This window comes from Periplaneta americana, chromosome 3 (assembly GCF_040183065.1).
Source record: "Periplaneta americana isolate PAMFEO1 chromosome 3, P.americana_PAMFEO1_priV1, whole genome shotgun sequence".
In the NCBI taxonomy this organism is placed as follows: domain Eukaryota; kingdom Metazoa; phylum Arthropoda; class Insecta; order Blattodea; family Blattidae; genus Periplaneta; species Periplaneta americana.
The window spans coordinates 99,271,528-99,292,084 of NC_091119.1; the positions used below are offsets into that span (position 1 = coordinate 99,271,528).

At 36.5% G+C, this 20,557-nt stretch overlaps 1 protein-coding gene across 1 annotated transcript in view; it reads left to right on the forward strand.

The window, feature by feature from the left end:
• The first annotated feature begins 88 nt into the window (after positions 1 to 88).
• The window catches only part of LOC138696318 (FMR1-interacting protein NUFIP1-like), a 39,667-nt gene continuing 19,198 nt past the window's right edge, over positions 89 to 20,557 (forward strand). Inside the window, exons 1-3 of the mRNA XM_069821112.1 lie at positions 89 to 777; positions 14,537 to 14,734; positions 16,716 to 16,945. Coding sequence (XP_069677213.1) covers positions 286 to 777; positions 14,537 to 14,734; positions 16,716 to 16,945 — 920 coding nt within the window. The 5' untranslated portion in view covers positions 89 to 285. The remainder of the gene's footprint in view (positions 778 to 14,536; positions 14,735 to 16,715; positions 16,946 to 20,557) is intronic.

Consider the following 20,557-nt stretch of genomic DNA (forward strand, 5'->3'; position numbering starts at 1 on the left):
TCTATCACAGCGCTTATCTACCTCATTATAAATAATAATGTTATTCAAAGTGTAATTTTTATAAACACAGACGATATAATTGTGTTTCGTAGTTATAGGTACGTAGTGTATGATGGGAAATTCTATTCATTAAAGAGCAATTTCATTCTGTTAACTTTGTCACTCTAGCAAGCTACGCTAGTGCATTAGAATTCGATCGAATTGACGGACAAAGACGCGAACGGAAGCGAAGATCTGCCATTTTGTGTGAAGGGAGCTTCAAGGTTTGGTGGAGTTAAATATCGTATGGGTCTTGCACGAGGTCGCGGCAGAGGTAGACCAATTCTTACAAAAGGTAAAGGACGAGGAATTGCAATGAAGCCACCTCCATTAATGGGACGACTTGCACCGCCACCACATGATATGATGCGGCCACGAGGAATGCCAGTTCCACATCCAGGAATGTTACCAAGAATGCGCCCTCCACCACCAGGCATGAGATCTCCGAGATTGTTGCCACCACCACCAGGTCCGCGACGGCCACCAATGCCACCATTTATGCCACCACCACCTCCAAGTGGACCACATTCTTTTCCACCAGGCATGCCAAGGCCTCCCGTGCCTTTACTAAGACCTCGGCCTGGGCAAAGACCCCCGCCACCAGGTCTTAGACCAATGCCGCCTTTGGGTGTTGGTCCTCCAATGGGAGGTGTTGGAAGACTTGGGCGTGGTGGTAAAAGAATAGGCGGTATAATAGCAAAGGGGAAAACAAAACCGAAGAAGATCAACCCTGGCGAGGTGAGTACTTTGGCAAAGTGATATTCGTCCAGTCATACTTTTATGCCCAAGGGCAGGTCTTTTGCTACGAACTCAGAATTCGTCAATTTTTTTGTATTTTCTGCCTTCATCTTAGTCTCCGCATATGATCCATAAGTATATCTTAATATCTGTCATCTATTATCTTCTACCCCGAACCTCTCTCCCATTCACCATTCTTTCTAGTGCATTCTTCAGTAGGCACTTTCTTCATCGAGTGACCCAACCAATTTATTTTTTTCTTCCTGATCAGTTTCAGCATCATTCTTTCTTCACCCGCTCTTTACAATACAACTTCATTCTTCATTGTCCATTTCACACGCTTCATTCTTCTCCATGCTTCTTGTTGCTTCTCTCCATTTCGTCGTAATGTCATGTTTCTGCCTTCATACAATGCCACACACACACACACACACACAGTACTTCACTAGTCTCTTTCTTAGTCCTTTTTCAAGGTTAAAATGACAAAATGCCATATTTTACAGTATTGTATGAGCCAAAATATAATTTAGAACCTTTTAAAGCTAGTATTAATAAACGGTTTTTATGACCTAATAAGAGGCACGATGTCGATGATTTTACCTATATTAGTGTATGAGATTGAGTAATTTGTAACTCATAGATATGCATTATGGGTAGCCTATAGCCTATATTGCACGCACACAATGAATAATGCTTGTAGATGTCCTCGTCATTGTTACCATATAAGTGATGGTGCCAGATCAATTTTATTTATAGACCTACTTCATTTTACTAGACGAACAGGGTACTGGCGATGTTAAACAATTCTGTACGCTATTCCTATTTGACAGCACTTGTATACAAACTCTAATATTCATAAAACTTCCTTTCCAGTTCGCTTTTAATTACGGTAAAGAAACGTAGGGATAAATTTCAGAACACGGATTCCTTCCTTTCCCTCTTCAAAATTCCAACCTTGTGCGCACAAAATAAATTGACACTGAAAAGTGCCTTTCCGTAAGCATAACGATGCGCATTTGACAAACGCAGACAAATCTGCTCTTTTTAGTATTTTAATATATTCGTAAGGAATTCGTATATTGAAATTTTCCCATTTCGGAAATTGGCTGGAAATTCCTCAACTGGTAATGCGCGAAGCAGGTCCATACCCTTGTGTTCCCAATGCCAACTCAATTATTAAAAACCCGCTAGATACAGTGCAGAAACCGTTAAATTGCTATAGCACAAATGTAAAATAAGAGTATTTAACCGCTGTGAGTTTAAAAAAACCGCTAGATCCCTATATGAGCAATACAATTTTCATAAATTGTATATGCTAAACTAACACTGAAAAACGCTAGGTCAAGCGGGAAAACCGCTGAATTGGCAACACTGCCCTTTACCTCTAAACCACAAGATGGCGGAGTACGAATGCTCCCGAAGCTAGACGAACATTGCCGAGGTTCGATGAGTGAAAAATTAATGTGTGGAATTTGAAGAACGCTACTGAACAGCTGTAACACATGTATGTTGAGGGACACCTACGTTGATAATCCCGCAGTTACAGATACACCCAAAGTTTTGCCAAGGTCCAACATGAATGAAATAATTATGGAAACATTAAATTAATCGCATGTCATTTCTTGCTCATTGTTGCTAGAGGGTAAATTAAAATGCCCGTGACAGTGTGTCAAGTTGTCACTGTTAATGTCATCAAACCGTACCAACCTTGGATAGGCTATATTTCAGATCACGGATTCCTTCCTTTCCCTCTTACTTCAAAATTCCTACCTTGTGCACACAAAATAAATTACTAGCGCTGAAAAATACCTTTTCATAAGCATGATGATGTGCATCCGACAAACACAGACAAATCTGCTCCTTTTAGCATTTTAAAATATAATTGTCAGTGAGGAATCCGTATACTGAATTTCAGTTCACCTGAAGTAAAAACCGAAGAAATATTTGCAGGAATAGCTAATGTTGGATCTAAATTCTGAACTTCCTTCCAGAAATTTAGAGCAAGATGACGTTCATTCATATATCCTGCCAATTTTTTTGCATGTTGCACCTGTACTTTGAACTATCTGAAGAACTGATAGAAGAAGTCAGACCTTTGTTGCATCTTGATTATCTCATTCCAAAACCTGTATTTGATTGCAGAGTCCATCAGAAATTTTAGATATAGCTCTGAGTTGAAGTAAAAGTTCTTTATTTTCAACCAGTCGCTTTAAGTTTGTTACAGCAGCAGTGCCTTCATCATCTTCCAAATCAATCCAATGTTTGACTGCACTGAAATTGATGCAATGATATTTTCCTGCCTTCAGCCATATCCGTAAGTGAGTTATTACAGGAACTGGAGGTAGAACAAATGTTCCTGCTTCTTTTAGGCAGTCCAGCAGTCTCTCCCTTCTGGCTGGAGTTTTTGCAAAAGCAGCTTTAACAGCTGCAATGAATTCATCAGCAATTTTTAGTGAAAATCTTAATCTCTTCAGCATAACGATGCAATATGTGAGCTCAACATGTAGAATGTAAAAGCTGAGGTGCAACTCCAACCAGTTGCCTGACAGCAAAAAGCATATATGGTGCACTGTCGGATATTAAAACAATAAAATTGCTTCTGTGAACACCAATAAGATATAATGTATCAAGTATTAAATTTACTATAATATCGGCATTGCAGTGTTCAACAATTTTGGTTTTCACAAGACACTGCAAATACATATGATTGAATAATAGCCACTGCGGATTCTAGGATTAATAATGCAATTTGAGTTATAATTAATAATCTTAATATTATATAACTTAGAAATGGACCTGTGTTTCCTAATAAGGTTAATAGTAAATGTCCAGCAATTATATTTGCAGCTAATCATTCACAACACCCAGTGGAGCAACAAGAAAAATTCACCACTTTACGATTCTTTATATCTGTTGTTTCATCAACCACTAGATAGAATTTCCCTCACATTTTGACTTGTTTCCTGAAAATCGTCTTCAGCACACTTTGCAAGATACCTTCTTAGAGTGGTTTCACTGGGAGCCGGCTCCATACATGTAGCTGTTGCTATCCACTGCCGAAATCGTTGGTTACGAAAGACCTGCAGTGGAATACCAACAGAAGTGAATGCTTCCACAATATCTTTCATATTATCCTTGGATTTTTACATACACTGCCATACTTGAGGTATCATACTGGCACATATGCTGCTATGACCACTTGAAGTTGAAACCTGTCCATTACTCTGTTTCCGAGATCTGTGCTTAAAACTTTCACATGTTTCTGCACAATGGATTTTTTTTTTTTCGAAATTAATACACTCCGAACATAAGGTATACAAAAGTTTCCCTTTTCAGCCACAAAATTGTCTGTAGGAAACTCACGAACCCTTTGTGTCGCAGTTACAGATGTTTTTGGCATGCTGGTATCAAAAAGATGCGAACTCTTCTGATTCAGAGTGTGAACTGGCCATAAAACCGTTAAACTGTAATGTTGTTTTAATTGTTGTCCAGTTCCTCACAGAACTACAAATATAACTGTAGTTAAGAATTTAAAATAGAACTTAAATTCTTAAGTTTCAAATTTCCATTATTGAAAAACTAGCTTTTCATTGTTAATGTGAGTATTTTTAATATTAATTGTTGGTCACAATTGTTATAAATAGTGCATTGAAGCAGGCAGTTCATTTTCCGAAAATTATGCTCTATTTTAAGTATTATGCTTTTATACTTTATTTTTAAAAATTATGCTTTATTGTACTTCTAACATTTGTTTCATAGAGACAGTTTGATAACCAAAATCATGTTTGGGGTAACAGTCATAAGATTAGAGCTTAACTTGGCAATTCCTACATATGGGTTGCCATTGACAAGACAATCAATGACTGCAGAAAATATGGAAAAATATTTCATTATTAATTGCCCTTCCAAACAATAATTAAATGAGGTTGAATCACATGTGAACCTCTAATTTTTATGTGTGCAAAAATACATCTAATAAAGCTTAGATTTTAAGATATTTTTTATTGGAGTGGTTAAATGGCAAGTTGTAGCCGATTTAAGTGAACACCATATTTTGACGTTTTGGTGGCTACTGCACCCACACACAACCCCCAGAATGTCTGGAAGACCACACCTACTGTTGGTCGACAGGTCTACTAGACCTAGTTGGGAGATCTTGTTGATCGCCAGCTTTCCCTCCTTAAGCCACTGGAGAACGATTTTAGTGCCATAGCAGGTCAGCACTAGGAACAGAAAAGTAGAAAGGATAAGAAGGAAAGTGAAATGAACCCCTAGGCCTTGAATGCTCTAATACCATTGGGGTCGAAGAAAGTAAGGGTAAAGTCAGAGGACCGGATAGGAAAGGGTAAAGAGGGAATTAGGTATTGAATAGAGAAAAATTATACCAAATTCGATCATTAACTCACCAAGCTGACCAGTGCTAATTAATGAGTAGCCCCTCCTTTTAGTTCAGCTTGTAAAATTATAATATATTAAATTGAGGTGGGCCGTCTATGCTTATCTAATTTTATATAAATTAATTATAACATGAACGTTTTCGGCACTGATGTGCCATTTTCAAATGTATGAAAGTTTGCCTAATTACATATTCAAATAGATGCACATGGACTGTGTGAGTGAGACATAGGCCCTATAATGTATACCCTTGATTATTTGAACATAACATGAGAAACAAATTTATATAGATAATTAAAAACACTCATTATTACTAACAATAAAACCTATTGACTAATTGGTTTTCTACTATATTGTCCATATCTTGTAGAACACTGTGGTTAGCTTGACATTATTCTGTCAAATTCAGTTATTCAAATATTATTAAATTACACATAATGTACACTGTTAAAATCATTATTGATCTGTCTTGTGCATTGTTGTTACACCAAGGTTCTTGTATGTTCACTTTCACATGACGAAGCACTTTACCAATGTGGAACATGGTACGTAAGTATAAGTTATAGTGATACCTGGCTATTGTTTTTCTTCGGTTTGCCGTTGTTGAAATGTAGCCAAGCTAGCGTAGAAAACACAACATGTCCAGCCATTGCACTGTAAAAGGCTAAGCTGAAAATCGGACAGTGACAACTATAATATGTAACATTTCAACAATGGCAAACCGAAGGAAAACAATAGCCAGGTATCACTATAACTTATACGTACGTACCATGTTCCATATTGGTAAAGTGCTTCGTCATGTGAAAGTGAACATACAAGAACCTTGGTGTAACAACAATGCATAAGACAGATCAATAATGATTTTAACATTTTAACATTGTACATTATGTGTAATTTAATAATATTTTAATAACCGAATAACTGAATTTGACAGAATAACGTCAAGCTAACTACAGTGTTCTACAAGATATGGACAATATAGTAGAAGACCAATTAGTTAATAGGTTTATTGTTAGTAATAATGAGTGTTTTTAATTATCTATATAAATTTGTTTCTCATGTTATGTTCAAATAATCAAGGGTATACATTATATGTCTCACTCACACAGTCCATGTGCATCTATTTGAATATATAATTAGGCAAACTTTCATACGGTACATTTGAAAATGGCACATCAGTGCCGAAAACGTTCATGTTATGATTAATTTATATAAAATTAGATAAGTATAGACGGCCCATCTCAATTTAATATACCTATTATTACTACTTGCTTATCGGAAAAATCATACAAAATGAAATTAATTGTAAAATTATGCTTGCTAACAGCTGCACCACGGAAAGGTAAGGATGGGACATTGGGTATTTGTACAGGTTGGTTCCTTAAAGCCTTCAATGAAAAGGATTAATGGTTCTCCCCCTGTATTCGACAAATACCCTTTTACATACTTCGACTTCAACAAACAAAATTTGATAACATAATCTCAAGGGAAGAAATGGAACTCTCTGCATCATAATCCACAGTTCATTCCTGATTTACCACACAAATTGTCTGTAGCGGCATTTAGATTGGCAACAGGCCATGATTGTTTGGCCAAACACCTGCATAGAATTGGAATATATCAGTCCTCTAACTGCCCATTGTGCAATTCAAATCAAGAAATGGATTTGGAACACCTCAAAATCTGTGCTTCAGTGGCTGACCATGACAATAACTTTGAAAAATATTGGAGTGCAAGAGGCCAAATGACTTTATTGTCAAATGCCTGGCATTAGAAAGCAACATATTTTTTATTTATTACATATTTTGCCATATTTATCTACTTATTTTGCCATTTTTAGCTACATATTTATTTTCATATTACATAAAATCTGGGCTTTACTTATTGGTATCACTTGTGAGATTCAGACCTGTCTTTGGACATTTGACTAAACAACAGTAGAAACTGATGGGGTAGTATATATGTGACAACTGTAACAGATGGAACAACTATGGGCAAACATTTTTGACAATTGTAATGGACCATTGGGCAACATTTTTAACCGTCATGGAGCTATATGACGAATACAATTTAGACCTGTAACACACTACACCGAGAACTATGAACTAGGCCTATGTAATGTGTGGAGACAGTTAGCAATGCTTTAGTCTTCACACTATAGTGGAAAACGTCGCCGAGCAGTGGAGCCATTTCTGTATGGATCATTAAAACACGAATTTTATTACGCCATATGGAAAGCAGTTTGATATGAGCTGTTAGAAATAAAGTTACATCAATTTGAACAGCTGACTTTCTATTAGTTGTTCAATTTTATTCACCTAATAAGTTATAAATTGTAAAGGCTACAATTTGGATAGGTTACATGTGGGAGCGGGAAATACAGGTGGTAGAGGTAGCTATGTTTTCAAAAAATCGCTATACGAGGGTCACCCAGAATTTTTCTCCAAAAATTATTTATTACACACAATGTGATTTACACATATGAAAGAATGTTTTATCTACATACCCTATTTTTCCATATAATCTCCTTACAGTTCTATGGCTTTATTCCAGTGAGACACAATGGCATGTATGCCATGTTGGTACCAATCCTTGTTCTGGTTACAAAACCAGTTCTTCACTGCTTGAATCACCTTCTCATCGTCCTCAAAATGTCTTTCACGAATAGCATCCTTTATGTCCCAAACAAGTGGAAGTCCGAGGAAGTCAGGTCAGAGCTGAGGATGGATGGGATAACACTGTCCAACCCTGTTTTGTGATGTGTTCAGAAGTCCTCAAGCTTGTGTAAGAACGGGCGTTATTGTGTTGAATCAAAACATCTCCTGGGTTGTTATAGTGCCTAAGTCACTGGAAGTGCTTCTTAACTGTGGTTGATGTGTTGACGTATGCTTCTGAATTAATGGTACTGTCTTTTGGCATCACATCAATGAGAATCACACCCTCATAGTACCAAAACAGAGTGACCTCACTGGCAGAAGCAGTTGCTTTGAATTTTTTCTTCTGTGGAGAGGAAGGATAACACCATTCCATCGATTGTCTTTTTATTTGGGCTCAAAATGTTGAATCAAGGTTTCATCACCTGTCACAATCTAGGACAAGAAGGCCTCCCCTCCAGCTTCAAAATGTTGCAACAATTCAGAATAAATGTGTCTTTTCTGCGAGATTTGTGTTCCACCATAAGACATCCCGAAACCCATTTTGCATACACTTTTAAGTATCCAAGAGCACGGATAATTGCATCCACACTTTCCTTGCTGATTGATAGCTTCAGTGTCAACTGCCGAGTCGCAATGCATTGATCCTCTCGAATGAAAACAGCACGTTGCAACATGTCAGGCGTGATAGCCGTGGTCTTCCCGCCTGCAGCAAATCTTGAAGTTCTGCCGAACCACCATCTGATGCCCTCACCCTCAGTCCCCAATGACCAACTGTACTCCCGTTGACTGCAGAATATGTTCCACAGACTTTACACAAACGTATGTGAATATTCCTCACAGTTTTTTTTTTTTCCACACTGAGAAATTCAATGACAGCACATTGTTTGTAACGTACATCACTTACAGACACCATTTTGAAACTTTTCTGCAGCTACACTCTCTGTTGGAAGAAACAGAAACTTTGCGTGCACACTTGGGAAACTTCAAATAATTCATACCTGACATTACGCATTTGCAGCATTGTTGTTGGCTGAAAAAAAAAAGTGGGACGTTACCTTCTGGGCAACCTTCATATATGACACTACTTTTATTAGCGTCATTGATTCGACACTCTTCTCCAATAGAGATCTTCTGAAAGTTGAGAATGGAATAATGGTGGTCATGGACCTACAGGGTTGTTTCCGATCTGATAACGAATTAGAATGATGTCATGTGCATCAGGAATCACACCAACGGCTGAATTGCAGCGAGAGGTGACAGACCAGTAGTGAGTGATTTCATAATCAGAGTGCACTGTGTATCACAGTAGCAATGCCCAAGAAAATCGAGCCTTTTTGGGAGGAGTACATAATAACCCTTCCTGATGCCAGTACAGTTATATGAAAATCATAGGAGCCTGTAAAAAACGTGGTTTCGTTATTTCCAAGAAAGGCATCTTGTATGTACCTAATAAGACTGGCAAAACTGGGATTGGATTAATTCCAGAGTGGAAAAAGCAAGCAAATCCACCCCTTGCCACAAGTCACCGCATCCCATGAGGTGATTCAAATTAATTCCATTCGAGCTTTACCAATCTTAAGTGCACAGAGATGCCTTCTTGGAAATAAAGAAACCTCATTTATTGCAGGCTTCTTTTATTTTCACTTAACTGTACTTGGTATTGGAAAGGGTCGTAATATACCCTCCCAAAACGGCTCGATTTTCTTGAGAACTTATGCTGTGAGTTGCTGTGCACTCTATGAGATCACTCACTACTGATCTGTCATCTCGCACCACAGTTCAGCTGTCGTGTGACTCATGACGAACATGATGTCATTCAAATTCGTTATCAGAGATGGGAAAAAACCCTGTACATTCATTGAGAGGGGTCTTTTGCATGCAGTCACTCTATTCCATGAAGTTAACTGATTTACTTCATTATCCAATGGAGGTCGAACTCAGATTTCCCCCCTCTAAAAATCAATCCTCCCCAGTGGGGATTGAACTCAGTATCCTGGGTCCAGAGGTAAGCAGGATAGCCACTTGATATCATTAGTATTATTACCGAGGATGACACACATTTGATGTCTGTCTTCAACTTTCCTCACTTCGAACATGCATAGACTACTATCATTTTTGGACTTATGTTCCATTTTCGAAAGTTTTTCTGCTTTTATATTTTGTAATACTAATGTAAGCTACATGGTTATTGTGTATAGGAGAAGACTTGAGACAGTCGTTACAATCAATTTCGAGTGATTTGTTATTTTCTACGATAGTTCAAATTTCTGATGACTTCGAACGAAATAATATAAAAATTAATATGGAACTTGTAACTAAATGATTGTCGTGCAATGGTGTAGAAGTGTACGAAAGATAGTGGTGATGACACAAGAAAAAAATTCGGTAATTCAATATAGGCTAATAAGGAAAATTTGGTTTGTTATGTCGTGACATGTCTTGTCTTCCTTCTAAGTTATTTTGTATATATGTTATGCTTATTGAACACTTAGACTATGTAGTAATCACTAGGTTTATTAAAAAAAAGAATGATCTATATAGCCTAATTCCCCTTAAACTCTCTTAAAATGACCAGGGACATGCACAGCCACTGAGAAACAAAACTGCACCAGCGATCAGTACATATAGAAGCCTGTATCTCATGATTGCAGTATACTACCATAGTCCAAATTATCTGCTTTCTACTCCGAATTGTCTGCTATCGCACTTTCAGTTCCTTACAAAACTTCAAAACCGGCATCAAGCACTTCTTTCTATTCCTCATCACAGAACGTCTTCATACTCATCCTACTACACTAAAATACTTCGCCTCTGGAATTTGTTACCTAATGACGTCAGGGACTTTATCACAATTCAAAATTAAATAAATTGGAAAATTTTGTCTTATTTAATGGTAGGTATTGCTAGAAGTGTTGATTTGTGTTTTTTACTCTAGATTAAAATTGCAAGTTTGTTGTTTATGTTCGTTAATTAATTAGGATATGATTAATTATGATATTTAATCACTCGTTTAAAGTTTGTGTGACTGTAACTTGTGTATATTTTTGTGTCACTTTACTTTGTTTATAGTGTGATTTTTCTTTTTATTTCTATTATATTTGTATTTCTGGTGGTGTGGAAGAGAAGGCCTGATGGCCGTAACTACACCAGAATAAATAAATAAATAGTCATTCTAAAGTTATTAAAAGCGAAGGAAGGATAAGTAGTTGTCACCTAACAATGTTTTGTGCTTGGAGAAACTTCGTTCTGCTTCCACTGGCTATTAAATCCTCTTCAAAATTGTCAATTCTGAAGTCTTATCCTGTTAGGCACACTGGTCTATACCCTTAATTTTTATTCAATACAGATTTTATTTTCTGTCTCACTATGTCACTAATCTTACCATTTACATTTTGTATACAATTTTCTGTGTTTCTGACAACTCTGCTGACTTGTCCAATGCCATGGTACTTCCTGCTAGGAGGGTTATGGTTTCTGGGAAAAAAGCAAAATTTGATTCAATGCAAGCCAATTTGCCTTCCATCTGAGGATCAGAAAATAATTCTCGTGCACTTCCAATTGCCTCAGCATGTGCCTTATCAAAGCTATTCACTATTCAACTTATTTGAAAATTGTGATAATGGCATATGCATACAGTCAACCACGTACCTAGCATGTTAAAAGGAAGGGTATAGACCTGCTTCGCGCATTACCAGTTGAGGAATTTCCAGCCAATTTCCGAAATGGGAAAATTTCAGTATACGAATTCCTTACTGACAATTATATATTAAAATACTAAAAAGAGCAGATTTGTCTGCGTTTGTCAAATGCGCATCGTTATGCTTACGGAAAGACACTTTTCAGTGTCAGGGATCAAAAATCTATGTCAGGGGCTTTCTCTTTAGAATATTTAGTTCGGGACGAAGCTTTCACAAAGATTTTCTTTACTGTTGAAATTAGTCTATGAACTTCTGAAAATTTTGATCTCAACTCCTTTGCATTTCGATGAAAGGCATGGGCCAGGCAAGTAATATGCACCATCTTACTATAAAATGATTTGATAGATTTAGCTGTCTTTACCATGTAAGGTGCTGCATCTGTTATGTAAAGGAACACGTTCTCATGTTGTACTCCATTGGGTCACAGTAAACACATGGATTTATCGAACAGTTTGCATATTTGAATGTGGGTAACTGCCTCCGAAACCTGTGAGATTAGAAGAAACATTTGTTCTAGACTACTTGTGTCTAGGGTCCTTCTCACTACATTAGCTAAATAACAGCCCTCAAAATTGGTATTCTCGTCAATTGATACAAAAACTCTTTTCCTTTTCAGACATTCACGTATTCCATTTGATGTGTCTTCATAACAAGTTATTAAATAGTTTCTACACAATGTTGATTCATCTGGAATAGTACGACTATTGTGGTGTTCAAAGAAATCAAGTAAATTAGAATTTCTTAGTTTTTCTAGTGGAATATTCGCACTAACAAACAATAGAAAATTATTTTTTTAAAGGAAGGCGACTTTCTACTTGATGTGGAAGCAATTTGTTTTAACAGTAATTGAGGCACTTTTTTGTTCACGTTTTCAAGAGCTCTCAAATTTTTCTCGTACCCGATACATTGTTACACAGTGAACAGTTTTTCTTCAGCGACTTTTATTTCACAAACTTTACAGAATAATATAATTCCATCAGTTGGGAATATGTTTTCACTGAATACTTACACATTCTGTCTTAAAGGCTTGCAGTTAACAGTTTTAGTTTTGGCATTTCAATTACACTGCTCTGTAAAATGTCACAGATCTCACAAGTGATAAATCTAGTTATCACACTTCTTCCTCAAGGATGGTGTAATGCAGAGCAAATGTGATGCAGTAGTAGTAGTAGTAATGATACCGAGTATTTACCAGTACTGTAGCAACTCATGTGACAATTTTGCTCTCTCTTTTTCATGCATTAAGGGCAAGAAAGGTTAAAACTGCTGCAAATAAAATATGATGCAACTAATATACTTGGAAACACAAGAGCACTGCAGATGGATATCAGTTAGCCAAGAATGATCTGTAAGCAAAATATAGACTTAAAAATACAGATGACTACTTCAACTATAAAAAAAAAACACATAAAAATGAAAATTGAACCACAGACAAGTAAAAATGACTGTAAAAATCTGAAAAAATGAAGAAAATAACCTAAAACTGCATCTGAATGTTAAAAAATAACTTCAATCTGAAAAACATGGAAACACTGCATTTTGATGGCCTGTGTAAACCCATAGATCTAACATATTTCTTGGAGAATGTACTTAATTGCCACTATGCATCATCTCAGAATGCTCAGAATAAAGACGACTTTGCATTAAAATCTAGACCCTAGTAATAGAGATATGAAAAATGGATTCTTCTCATTATCATGGGAATCTTTTCCATATAAAACACGTGTAGACTTGTGTTAGATTTATTTTTAAGGTGGGAAAGCCATATTGTATACCGTAAAATGCAGATAATTTGTCTAGAATAATTTTCTAATACCTCGTCTTACCATAAATACTGTTAAAAAATTGAAAACAGACTGTGGGCAAAATTTTAAAGATATTGTAATGCCGTTATTATATAGTAGCCTATACTTACAACCATAACAAACACAGAGTACCAATCATTTTTCAAAATGGTCATCTCTGATCTTCACATAGTCTTTAAGTCTCTATGGCCACTCATCTATTGCACTACGAACCATCTCCATCAGAAAATACGCCACTGCTTTCACCAAGGAATGCTTAAAGCTCTCAATGTTAGAGTGCTTCTTCCTGCACTGCACACAATTTGTAGTCCAGGAGGTTGAGATCTGGGCTTCTAGAGAGCCAATCAGCCAGAGCAATAAAGTCTGGAACATTCCTCTGGAGCCAGTCCTGGGTAGAATTTGCTTTGTTGGCTGATGCTGAATCCTGCTGGAAGCTTCCATGTTCATTTCTGAACAAGGTGTTGCTCAAAGGCTTCACAGCAGGCTCCAACATGGTGTTCTCATACACTTTGAGAGAGATTTCATCCCTTCTTCACAAAAATGAAGTTTCGTGGTTCCATCATATGCCATTCTCCACCAAACCATGACTGAGGCAGGATGGTGGCCTCTGGATCTTCGGAGCCTTCTCACGAGCATCTCGAGATAGATTCTTAAGGGTAGTGAAAATCTCATAAGCTGATTTACCCACTTTATGAAGTGCTATCACTGCCACACGATTTTAATAATTGCCCTACACCATGACAGAAATTTTAAAAACACATTTTCTCTTCTATAGCTTCAACTCACAAGATACCCTTAATGCCACCCTACGAGGGTTGACCGCGACCTTTAAAACAGGATGTACACCCTCTGTCAAAAGTTTGTAACAGTATTTATGGTAAGCCTGGGTATATATTAAAATAACTGAAGATTGTCGGATTGAGCACACTTGGATTAGATGGTCTTCTGGTTAATAAGAAAAACTAAACATCTGTTTATTCTATTTCAGACTAAATTAGGAAGGGACACACTATTTTAGTTATGCAGTGTTGGAACGAAGTCACATTAGCAATCTAAACTGAATGCTGAAATTCTGTCGAAAATTGTTAAGACCAAGTGATTGAAAGAGTGAAGAATTCTCTGAGAATATGTGTGTTAATAATTGAAGTCAAGGAAGAACGTTTTGCAGCTACATGACGTGTGTGGTTGACCCTTCCATTTGCAGTTGCAGGAGAATGAGCTGAACAAACCATGGGTTACAGAAGCCATGAAGAATGAGATAATGAAGAAGCATAAGTTATATCAGAAAGCAAAGAAAACTAATGATGATAATGACTGGAAGGAGTTCAAGGAACAGAAGACTCGAGTGACAACAATGATTCGTGAGGCCAAGCTTGAGTACATAGGGAACCATCCGGAGGAGGTAAGTTCCATTGGAATGTGTAAAGTTGTCCTCATAAGCAGGATCTTCCAAAACAGTTGTTTGCACACAAGTTTAGTTGTGAACTGAATTCGGAAGTTGCTGCTCTTGTTGCTATATTGACTTTAAAGATTAAATTGATTTTTAATAATTGCTGCTCTTGTTTAATGACTTTAAATATTGAATTAATTTTAGTAGACTTTAAAATAAGCTTATTGCATAATATCTTTGCTAAAAGTACTGAGCTTACCTGTGCCAGTATATTTAAATTCCCTTTAGGTACTTGATTATTTCTTTCATAGATCTTATGCCCTTTCTGAATCAAAACTATGTTTTTTAAAGTGGAATTATTGAATACTCGAAATAATCCATATTTTTCACATGGGATTTAATTCCAGGACGTTGATAAAATCATGGCAGAAGTCAACAATAAAGGAAAGAAGTGATGAGAAAATTTTGCTGGGCCCCACAGTGTACCCTGTTTCTTATCATATCCATCCGTCACGTTTTGTTTAGTGATAATTGATGTTTCATAATATACCGTAATGTTCAATGTTGAGCACAATGTGTTATGTCAATGTGCAGTGAGTGGGGCATCCACAAACTTTTATCATGATAGACATTCTCATAAATTTGAGAACAAAAATGCATTAGGCAAGTCCACTTACCCAGATGTGTCTGTAAGCTTGTGCAATACTATCATTGTGAATTCATATAAATTCTCTGCCAATTGTAACCCCGGGGAGATGGATGTGGTGGGTAAGTGGATAGTGGCCCGGTGGGCGCACACAGTATTGGTACTCTAAATCTGCAGTGACTGTCAGTGTATGTACTCAAAATTATCTCAGTCTCATCTGAGTAGACGTAGTGTTAATGTTAAGATAATGTTTTACCAGTTTGTGTATGTTAACTGCTACAGGCTTTTCATATATGGGATGTACATTACTCAACTCAAAAGTGGTTCACACCTTTTATGTTTAATGATCCAGTCTTAAGAAAATAAAACATTTATATGAAATTTCTAAATTGTTTTAGTAATTTCTGTACCATTCAAAATTGTATATCTTGCTTCCATGACTGTCAGTATTGCTGTTACATTATAGTATAGTTTATATGACTTAAATTACTGTTTGTGAAAGTGTGAAAAGGTTATTATTTTAATTGTATTTAATTGTGAACATCACCATCGATGTGAACATACTTATATGTTTAAAATTTGCTATCTTAATACTGACACGGAAGAGTGTTTACGTCAGCAGACTGGAGTGCCACAGTAAGTTGACTTTCCTACTTCATCATATTCAAAAAGTTTCCAAATTCTCAACTATGTTGTAAGAAGTGAGGAAAGATGTTGCATGTTGTCGTACTCCATGTGAGTGCGCTCTTAGTCATTAAGTTGCTTTCCAAAATGATAATGGGTTTTGTATGCTCATTTGTGTTGCTCATGAAAAAGTTAGCATTTATTTACAGTCGTCAACTGTCTTGGTACAGTTGGACCTCCAGCTAGCCTTGAGACCCAGGCTCAGTCCCGTCTGTGGATGTCTGACGTTTATTTATTGTATCACCAGCACTGAAAGGTATAAAAATTTTTCACAATGAAAAGTCTGTAGATGCAAAGTCCGTTTGACTTGTCTACAACTGACAGAAGATTCAAAAACTTCCAAATTCTAAACTGCATAATGCAGCTAGTGTTAAGTCCATGTCAGTCTGTACCAGGTGCTTTGCGAAATGAAGAAGAAGAGGTGTGATAGATTAGGTGAGAGAATGTAATTTTTTCAATCACATCTTTGGGGGATCTCTCTTTCTTGTTTAAAATTTCTTGCAATATGCCATTAGTTTGAGATATTGGCATAGCTCTAAGTTCAGTTCCCCATGCTTAGTTGATTTTTCTCTTACAAATTGGGGGTAACGATAGAAATGAAAAGTGGGGTTAAACTGTGGCTTGTGGGGCAGTTCTTAAACCTGTTTTGTTGGGAACCCGCAGGGAGTAGAGCTTTACTGTGAAACATGTGATCGGGACTTCAAAAGTGAAGCCAGTCTGGCTGAGCACATGCAGGAGCATCGTGTGTGTGGCCGGGATGGCTGTCAGTTCATGGCACATCCCAAGGTCATAGCAAAGCATGTGCAGATGCAGCACGAGACAGGCTTGTTCAAGAGAATGGGCAACCTATGCAGTCCCGAAGACATAACCAAGTGGATTACAGACAGGAAAAGGTAATGATAGACCTATTGTTCATCATATTATTATTATTATTATTATTATTATTATTATTATTATTAATCATATTACTGCCTGGTTGAAGCATCTATTGTATAATTTTGAAGGAAGAAATGGTTAATTATTAGGGCAAGGATTTTAATGCACAATAAAATACAAGAAAATGCATTATAAACAGTGCAATAATGCACTAAAAATTTAAAAAATCCAATATGATGTTTAGAAAATTCACATTTACATATAAATACCAGATGTTCATTTTTTTAGTCCTGCATTGCAATGCACAACAAACAACTGCTGTAGATTGTCAAAGGATAAAGATTGTCTGTTGTCTCTTAACAATGACTTGTACATCGAGAAACTCCTTTCCACTTCTACCAATACTAAAGATGAATATTTAAAATAAACTATATCACTGGCTTCTAAGTCCCTTGGCAGTTCTCCTACAGAAAAATTTTCACCTGACAGATCATCAGCAATTGAAGACAGCATATCAAATCCCGTATTTTTACTCAAAACCACCATCATTTTCTTCAATACAGCCTTTCCCATTTCCCCACTCACTTTTTGTAGGTCACTTATTACAGTTTTCACTACGTTCCTTTGTTCCACTAACTGAACTCCTGATTTCTCTAAATGAGTTACAGCACCAGGTAGGATTCCAAAATTCGATTTGATATACAACAGTTGACCTATCAATTCCTTGTTAGAAGTTCCTGTGCAAATTTGATGGATGCTGCATCATTGCTATCAAATGTGTGTATGTTTTTCACCACACTTACGTGCTTGCTGTAGTAATTGCATGCTTCTAGCCAAGTTCCCCATCTTGTTAAAACTGAAGGAGGCAAAGGAACATCAGGAGCTACAGACTTGAAATGTGCCACTTGAGACTGTGCCTTCAGGAAGATCTTCACACATCCTATAAGCGGTCGATTTCAGGGAACAGATTCCCAACTTCCTCTGCCACTCTATGTAAAGCATGTGCTAGACACGTTACATGCACCATCTTTGAGTAAAGAGCTTGCAGAGCAGTAGCAGTTTTCACCATGTACGGTGCAGCATCGGTCAGGAACAGTAGTACGTTGTCATGTTGAATTTCACTGGGGTATAATATACTCAAAGATCTATCAAACAGTTTACTAATTGTTGAAAAATTCACTTTTTCTAGTTGTTCACAATTTATTAAGAAAATTTCACTCGAAACATTTTCTTCCATTGTGCCTACCACAATGTTGGCCACGTAGCGTCCTTGTGAATCTGTAGTTTCGTCCATACATACCCAAATTTTTTTCCCATTCACTTTTGCCCTAATCTCCTGTATTGTTTTTTCGTAGCATTTTCCCACATAATTTTTTCTTAGTGTTGAACAGTCAGGTATGTTTTTTCTAGGAACTCATGGAACTTCAGATTGTTCACTTTCGTCAATGGAATATCAGCAGAAATCAAAGCTTCGCAGAGTTCTGCGGGGGGGGGGGGGGAATCTGAAGGACATGCTTGACCAAGTAGCATTTGTTGAACCACTTGTTTTTCGTCTTGAATTCGTTGTAGACCTCTTTTGTGCTTCTCTCTATTAACGTGTTGACCCACAGAAGACTTTCTTTCAGCTCCAACTCTGACATCGCATATTTTGCAATACAATATTTCACCATCCATGCTGAACACTTTTTCCCCATATTGTGAAATATAATGTTTTAATTTAAACGCCTTACTAGTTTTTGCTTTAGGCATGGCTTAACTATACAACACCTGCTATACTGAAGAAAGACACATACGATGAGGTGATAACAGCTAGGACGTAGGTATGGAGACTTGGCAACTGTGTAGAGTTGCCATGGTTACCAAGGACACCTCTCCCTAATCCCTTGCCTTGACTGGTTTGTAACTGGAAGAAAGAGACAGTAAAACTTAAAACACATCTTTCTCTCTTGCTGTGGAATGTCACTGGACTGGGGTGAGCACATCCATTCTCCTATGCAATTTTATTGCAAAGTGGAGAAGACAGAACCCCTTATTCGTTTCATAAAATTGAGGTACAAGTCAATTTTCGTATTGGTAAAAACAAGAAAAGTAAATTACCTTTCAAAAATCCACATTTCCTCTCGAAAACATAAAAATGCCAAATACTATGTAACAGTGATATAAAATCCACAAAAAATGCAATATCCTGCAAAATCGACAAAAAATGCAAATAAATGCAACAACAAAGTTGCATGGATAAGATCCTTTATCACTAAAATGCATTTATAACTAACTGAGCAATGTATAGTCCTCACCTAAAAAAAAAAAAAAAAAAAGATGCAAATGCATCAAAATCCATGCCCTATTAATTATTATGAATATCTTTATATGGTGTATTTCTACATTGCTATTTGAGTTTCGTTCTTAATATATGAAAAAACTGCTTTGGAATTTTAATGTCATAAGATGAATCCAATGAAGAAGTAGACAGATGGTATGTCAAAACACTGTGTCTGGATTAGAGATTCTGGACAAGTAACAGATTTGGAGATTTTAGCAGCAACACATGTTTTCATTATATTTGATGATTTGAAAAAGTGACTTGCCATGCTGTCCTGTCCGCTGCCTGATCTACCATCTGTCTGTCCATGCATTCAATTCTTAGTGAACAGGCATTTCTCTGAAACTGTTCGATGAATTTTATTCATATTTAATATTCACAAGTCACTTTGTTCAGAAAAAATTAACTCACAAAAAAAAAATGCACACGATAGTTAGGGCTATTTTCTTATAACAGCTGTCACAGAACGTGAAAAGATGTTAATAAATTACTACTCGTATGAGTCACTGTTTTATACACGATGCTAATATATAAAATGAAATATGTGCAGGGAACAAGAGATGGTGAACGGTACCAAGAAATGTATTGATTAGTAAGGAAGACAGTGCACAGTGGTTTGAAACGCGAATATAGGGGGGCAAAATTAACTTTGGTCGCCCTCGTGAAAGTGCATTTTATTGACGAGATAGTATTATAAACATACTGAACCTTCATAATCTAGAATTTAAACTACAATAAACAGCTGTAGTATATCAGTATCATGCCATCGTGAAGTTGGACCTACAAACAGCTGACCTTGCATGTAGTGAATTGTGAAAGAAAGAAGGGTTTGTATTCGATAAGGTGAAGAGCTAAATGTTGAATATCTACTGCAAAATTAACTTTGGTATGTAGTATGTTTTAATGTAGTATTGGAATACAGAAACTCACGTGTGAATGCTGGTGACTGACAATCATTAAAGAAAAAAAATTTTGTGTATATAAATATTGATATAGACTTGTAAAACCTATGGAACGAAATGGATTGACGAAACTTTTTTTATATCTTATAACAATTCCTGGTCCCAAAAAAATAATATGAAAATTAATGTTTCCAAGACAAATTATCAGTATTTCATACTTTAACATAAACATGAAGGTTTCAAAGTTAAAAATTAACAATCAACAAATAAATAAGAATAAGTGCACAAAATATGTAGGAATCATTTTGATTCTGAACTTAACTGGATATAACACATAGAAAAAACTTAAACGGCATCGCTGAACTCTAAATTCGTAGGCCAAAATGAAGGATTCTAACAGAAGCAAA